Source organism: Sinocyclocheilus grahami, unplaced genomic scaffold (genome assembly GCF_001515645.1).
Source record: "Sinocyclocheilus grahami isolate Dianchi unplaced genomic scaffold, SAMN03320097.WGS_v1.1 scaffold633.1, whole genome shotgun sequence".
Taxonomy (NCBI): domain Eukaryota; kingdom Metazoa; phylum Chordata; class Actinopteri; order Cypriniformes; family Cyprinidae; genus Sinocyclocheilus; species Sinocyclocheilus grahami.
This window is the reverse complement of record NW_015505812.1, coordinates 766255-773754: the sequence shown is the minus strand read 5'-3', so window position 1 is coordinate 773754 and position 7500 is coordinate 766255. Positions and strand designations below refer to the sequence as shown.

Genomic DNA, 7500 nt, shown 5'->3' with positions numbered 1-7500 from the left:
AACATCCTTAAATCAAGATACATTTACTTAAGTAGCAAATGTTAATTCTTGAAAAATGTAACAAAATGACGCGAGTTCATGCTTAAAACGAGAACAAATATCTGTCATTTGGGAATGAGAACTTTTTTCCCTTTGCGTTAAATTGATTTTTCATTGCCATTGGCAGATATTTGTTATTTTCTCACTTCATTTTGACAAGTTTTCTTATTTTAGGTCATTTGCTTAAGTAAATGTATCTTGATTTAAGAATCTTTAGACATTTAAACGGGAAAACAAGACAAAAATACTGATAAAGAGCAACACTTTTTGCAGTGTGATGAGAAGGTACAATTATAAATGTATAAACATGTATCTGTTTTCTCTTGAGCTTTTATGTCTGCTGTGTTTTTGTTCTCACTTTTTATTGACATGACATAATATAATTGAAATTACATAATTATTATTGAAATGACATAATTTCCTCCCAGGCCTCCAATGAGCCTGATGTCTATGAGACGAGTGATCTGCCCGAGGATGATCAGGCGCAGTTTGAGTCGGTGAGTATCTGTGTGTGTGACTCATATTTGAGCTAATTATACTTTCCCTCCTCATTCACTAACCCACCATCACTGTCTGACCCGCTCCGGATGCTAGTTTGTGCAAGTACGACGTCATTGTTTTCTAACGCAGTAACTGCATGGGTTGAAATCTTCCTGCCTTTTGAATGTTTTCTAATCAGGGACAGTCGTACGATTAGCATTGGGGTGTTTTTTTTATTTATTTGAACTAGAGATGTAACGGTATGAAAGTTTCTTATCACGATTATAGTGACCTAAATTATCACGGTTATCAGTATTATAACGGTATTGGTAAAATGTGTTGGAAATGTCGTATATTAATTTGTATTATTCCCTTGGCACCTCCCAGCCTCCCAGCTTTCGTGCCATGTTTTCACACAAAACTAAACTACTCTGTGTGCTGTGCGCACCTGAAACCTGTGCTTTATGCTGGACTGTATTTATTATTTATCCTCAAATCGCGGTAATCGAATACGGTTCTAATGATAGTTAAAATATGAAACGGTTATACTTACCGTGGAGAATTTTATCATGATTTACCGTCAAACCGGGAATCGTTCCATCCCTAATTTGAACTATAAACAGGTTTTTTTTATACCTAGTTTAGCCTGCGTGTGTGTGTCATATTACATTATGACAAAAGTTTGAACTGGTAAAGTGTGGTACAGGTTTTAACCTGCTAGATAGTTATGAAACTATGATGAATAATCTCGATTAGGGCTGTCCGATATTGAAGAAAAATGCGATATGCGATACCTTGTTTAAAAAATGCGATATTCGATATGCTTAAAGTGTGTAAAATCAATTTCAATTATATTTAAAAATGGAAACGAAAGAATCGCTATAACTTCTGAAAGTGACCAGCAGTGTTTTAGCATTACATAAAAAGTAATGTCACAAATCAGAAAATGTCATTTTAACATCAGTGTGAACATACAAACAAAAAAACGCAAAGAGTTGTTTTCTGCAACTTATTGCGCTTAACTCTTTTTAACATCAAGCAATTCTCTGCTATATGCGTCGAACTAAAACTTTGACCTTTTGCAACGTTTTGATTTAAGTAGCCGATTATTAAAAGGATTTAGATATCACACGCCTTTGCGATATGCATATTGCGATATTTACATTTGCGATATTTCGATATATTGTGCAGCCCTAATCTCGATGACTGGTTTACTGCTGTAATTTTTATGGTAGTTACTTTGGTTATAGTATATGGCTCATGTTAATAACATGAACAGAACTGTATTAATTGTTTCTAAATTTAATTTGTAAACTTGAAGCTGTTTGTAAGACCTGAGAAAGGATGTGGAGTGACGTTTAGTGACGTTTTCACTGTGGTAAATTTGACAGTTTGACAAGTAAATTGTGTGTGTGTTTCACTTCCTTCTAGGGCTGCACAATTTGTGAGAAAAAACACAAGCGATTTTTCTGATTAAAATTGTGATTTAAAAGGCACAAGTTTTGCTGTGCTTGTTTGTATGGCTGAATAATTTAGCCAAAATTGTATCAATATCAAGGCTGTTATAGTTAATTAAAGCTAAAACCATATAAAACATTTTTGTTACTTAAAATAGAATAAACATTAACTGAAAGAAAATAGGGCTGAAGGGGTCCCCTGAATTTGGTGGAGATCCGCCGGCGCGTTCGCGAGATAGTGACACCAGTCAACACTTTCACTTCAGTAAGTACTTGTTCAGGCAGCATTCACGCGTTGTCTTATTCGACCGTAAGTGCCCCGCAAAGTGGACTTCACATGATATTCCGCCATGATTCCAGTTCCAAGGGAACGTACACGTTACATTCAAAGGGCATTAAAGTGCACAAGACGTGAATTTATATTGTATTTATTTACAGAGGTATATTATTTCACACTTCACACTTCTCTAGTAAGTTTCATCTGTGTGTGAAGACAGTAGCGCAAATCCTTGAATGAATGTTCCGAAGTGAAATAAACTTCAACGGAATAAAGTTGAATTGAATTAAAGTTCAGTGCACTGTTGTCAGACTCATTTTGGATAAAGTTTATTGTTAAATTGTTAAATGCCCTGCCTCCATTACATATCTCTGTCACGTCATTATAAGTGTTTGATCACCACATTTGAGTGATCATTACAAAAAATGTGTTTATGTATATATATTCTGTTTATGTATATACTGTATTCTATATATAGTACCAGTCAAATGTTTGGACACACGAATGAGAACGTGTCCAAACTTTTGACTGGTACTGTACTATATTATACACAAAGAATATCGGCCGATATATTGATATCGGCCTTTTTTACTCCCTAATATCGGTATCGGCCCCCAAAAAACCCATATCGGTGGGGCTCTAATAATCAATATAGCTTTTATATTTTAATATATTTTTTATTTATTTATTTTTTACTGTAGGGAGCTTCTCTTTTAAGAACAGCTGGTTTTATAAGCGCTTCTCAACACAAGTGTGGGAAAGATGCTTCACACATATTGCGACTCCCACATCCCAAGTGACCCAAACTCAGTGCATATTTTTTTTTGTGCATAAATATTTATTTAATTAAAATGCAGAATTTGGGTTTTGATAATCACACTAAGCCATATGATGGTTCTGGTTTAATTACTGTTAATTGTGCAGCCCTTCTGCCTTCAGTCTCTTATCCTTCTTATTCCTGAAGTGATGAAGTCTGTGTCACAAGCTGTAGACTAACATCTGCTCTCGCCGCAGAACAGCACGACTAACGTTTGACACGAGTTCACGTGACTCTGCTATTTTGTGTGAAACTCTGGATAATCTTTCTCGCAGCTGGAGATCACATTAGCCACTGACCTGTGAGTGGTTTCACATTAATAACATGATCAGATGTAGCGGTGCACAGGCATTATTCAGTATCAGCTGTAGAAACAGAGGCCTGCGGCTCTAATTAACAGACTGATGAAATAAACAAGCAATCTCACAACACAGCGCTCTGTTCTCCTCTCCCTCCAGCTCCTGTTGTGCATGTCATATGATAACTACATTAATATCTCTCTCTCTCTCTCTTTCTCTTCCTCACTCTCTTCTGTTTTTCTCTTTTGCTCTAACTGTCTTTGGGGACCCAAGGAGCTGGTAAGAGTTTCTGATTCCCCTTTAACACCCAGTGACTCCTCTAAACCAATCAGAGTCTGATCGTGAGCTTTGCATGTGCGTCTGTGAACTCACACGCGTCTGGAGCGTTAATGTGAACGGCTAAAGGCCAGTCTGTCAGATAAGAGTTTTCATCAGTCGCTTAGAAGGATTATGCGCATTGAAGTCAGTTATTATCACAGAAAATGATTTCAACATGTCCTTCAGTTTGAAAAACACACACACAAACAAACAGAGTGCTGACAGAAATAGTCCAGTGCTAAAATGCTCCATAAATGTCAATTGTTGCACATAAGGGTCAATCAAAATTATTTTCATTCGTATTTAAAAGAAAAATACTGTATACTATATGCATAAAATATAAAATATTATATATAAATATTTATGTATACATAAAATGTCAGATAATATATAATAAAATAATATTTTGTAGACATGAATATATTGTTTATTAACATATTTTTACTAATATTTATATAATACTAATAATTAAATTATGCTTAATATATTTATGCTACTTTATTAAGAGCAAGACTTTTATATTAAAAGATGCTTATATTCTAAATAAATAAATATTGTATATATTATTGCACAGTGCATATGGGTCTGTAATTTATTTACACTTATTATTATGTATATAACAAGTTATTATATTATTAAAATATTTATATAACAGTTAAAATATGTGTGCATACTTTGTCGATAATATAAGTATAGTATACTATTATATTATTAATATTTTATATATAAAAATTACATAATAGTATAACATACTAGTATATGCACACTTATGGGCCAGTACTCTCAAAACGGCTGCTGTTTTGTCACTAGTGCAGTCTAGTGTTAACTGTGATGCTTGTAGACCTCCTTAAACATTTGATGGGAACGTTGTAATTTAAAACGTAGAAGATAAATTAGTGTTTGATTTGTAATGCTTCAGCATCATCTAGTGCGCTGTCGTGTCCTCAACTCAATGCTCGATGCTCCAAAATGAAAAAGTCTGTACATTTACTGTCCTGTAAGTGGCAAGCTGTGCTCTAAACGCTGCTGAAAATGCTGACAATCCCGGCCAATTAATGCAGAAGTAGTGCTGGGCGGTATACACCGGTCATACCGAATACCGGTGTTTATTTTTGTTATGATATGCATTTTTAAAATACCGCGGTGTATGTCACTTAAACACCGTTGGGAACGCGACACGGTTTGAAAGGGGTCTCTTTTCACTGTTGCACTGTGGCGAGAGAACAGCTGTATGTGTTACTAAGCGTGAAAGTTCAGAAACTGAAGCTGTAGAACTAATAGAACGTGATGACACAGAAGAACTCATCCACAATATCCACACTGACCGCCACAAATATCCAGCGCCCGCTGCCATCAGCTCCCGCGTCTCACACACACGAGTGACTTCAGCACGAGATTTAGCAACTTTCAGACCCTTTTAGCGGCTTTTTCCAGAGAATATTCATACTGACAAGCCTAGCGACGTTTTTGGATAAAGCTTAGCTATGGTTCAGTTGAAAGATTTCTCCAGAGCTGTCCCGCGAGCACGAGGTCTGGCTTTCCCGGAGAAGTGTCGCCTCTCTCGGCGTGTGTTCTGTGCAGCGAGCGGCAGAGAAGCACCGCAGCCGACTCCTCAATAAATGAGTACAAAACATACCGTGATATACATTTTTGGTCATACCGCCCAGCACTATGCAGAAGAGTGTCCAAATGCTGTGTGAGTTCACCGTACGCTCGCGTTCATCAGACGCTCTGCCTGTGGAAGTGTGTGTTGGTGTTTCTCCAGCGTAATGGCCACAGTAGAGACGCAGATTCATAGTGTACAGTTTCCCCTCATAACAAACCTTTAGTGCTGTTTGCTGAATTAGAGTTACACTATAAATCAGAAATGACAAGGAGGCAGCTGACTAATACAAAGTCAGTGGAGAGTGTATGGGCGTGGCCTAAATGTGCTCTGTCTTCCAGTCAGCCACGCCCCTTCTGTGGGAGGGGCCTAACTGCCTCGAAGATTCAGCCAATCAGAGCTTCCGAAGCGTCTCCTTTATAATCAGTGAGGCGTCCAGATCTGTTCGTTTCGCCGCTGCATGTGCGTCGTGTGTGTGTTTGTGTTTCTCGTGTGATTGGTTTCTGACTCGTCTCGCAGGAGGAGCTGTGTAGCGACAGCGTGGAGCGGATCGTCGTCAATCCCAACGCCGCCTACGACAAGTTCAAAGACAAACACGTCAGCGCCAAGGGTCTGGGTGAGGAGCGTCGTTTCTGATATACCCAACACTGTTGTTTTAGTATCACTGAGTAAATATTATAGATTTGATTCAAATTTGAATAAAGATTTTTATGTATTTTTTGTTTTAATTTCAATTAGTGCTGTCAAACGATTAATCGCGATTAATCGCATCCAAAATAAGTTTGTTTACATAATATATGTATGTGTGCTGTGTTTATTTATTATGTATATATAAATACACACACATGCATGTATATATTTCTGAAAAATATGTTGTGTTCATATATTAAATATATTTATATTATAAATTATACAAATATAGAAATGTAAATGCATGTAAATATTTTTAAAATATATTCTGTATGTGTGTATTTATATATGCATAATAAATATACACAGAACACACACATATATATTATGTAAACAAAAATTAATTAATCGCGATTAATCGTTTGACAGCACAAATTTTAATTTTAAAGTTTTAGTAATTTTGTTACATTTGTCATTTAAAAAAAAAATTGTATAGATTGATTATTAACTGTATTTTAGTTTTAGTTATTTTAGTTATTTCAGTTATGGTTATTTATTTAAACTAAATGAAAATGAGAAATGTTGTTTTGGCAACTATCTGAAATAAAATAAGTTTACGTTTTTTGTATTTAATTTTATTTCAGCAAAAGTTTATTTTATTTCAAGTAACAAAAATGTGTTTTTTAATGGTTTTAGTTTTACTCACTCACTAATGTCTTTTTATTTTTCTATCGTATACATTGTTATGAATGGTATTGGTTAATGCCGAATGCATCCCAGCTGTTATAATTAATGCAGACTGAAAAAACCCTTAATTGATTCTTTAATGTAACGCTACTAATGTGAGTCATCTGGGCATGTGTATGGTGTTTTAATAAATGATTTGTTTATAATTTGTCTTAATGTTAATAATTTTAAGTCTCACAGTGTTGCTTTAGTATCATTAAGATACTTTTATAGCTTTTATAAATTTGTATTTTTATATTTGATTTGATTTTTATTATATTTTAATTTTATTATATTTTTTATATATATATTTTTTTGTTTTAGTTATTTTAGTACTTAAAGTTAACCTAAATGAAATTAAGAAATGTTGCCTTGGCAACTAGCTGAAATAAAATATTTTTTAAATATTTTATTTTATTTCAATTAAAATGTATTTTGATTCAAGTAACAAAAGTGTTTTTATGGTTTTAGTTTTGGTTAGCTATAATAACCCTGCTGTGAAATTCTCTGGTTTTGCTTGTGTCTAACTTTATTGTTCTCTCTCTGTGTTTGTTTGTGTTTGTGTGTGTGTGTGTGATTGTGTGTGTGATTGTGTGTGTGATTGTGTGTGTGATTGTGTGTGTGTGTGTGTGTGTGATTGTGTGTGTGATTGTGTGTGTGATTGTGTGTGTGATTGTGTGTGTGATTGTGTGTGTGATTGTGTGTGTGATTGTGTGTGTGATTGTGTGTGTGATTGTGTGTGTGATTGTGTGTGTGATTGTGTGTGTGATTGTGTGTGTGATTGTGTGTGTGATTGTGTGTGTGATTGTGCGTGTGTGTGTGTGTGATTGTGTGTGTGTGTGTGTGTGTGTGTG

General features: G+C 35.1%; 1 protein-coding gene across 3 annotated transcripts in view; it reads left to right on the top strand.

Annotated features, from left to right (window-relative positions):
- Positions 1-7500, top strand: part of LOC107558166 (dynactin subunit 2) — a 22948-nt gene that overhangs the window by 2183 nt on the left and 13265 nt on the right. For 2 of the 3 annotated variants that reach the window (XM_016241788.1, XM_016241787.1), the window contains exons 2-4: positions 468-536; positions 3643-3648; positions 5810-5906. In XM_016241788.1, coding sequence (XP_016097274.1) covers positions 468-536; positions 3643-3648; positions 5810-5906 — 172 coding nt within the window. The remainder of the gene's footprint in view (positions 1-467; positions 537-3642; positions 3649-5809; positions 5907-7500) is intronic. The other variant, XM_016241789.1, reaches the window with a different exon arrangement.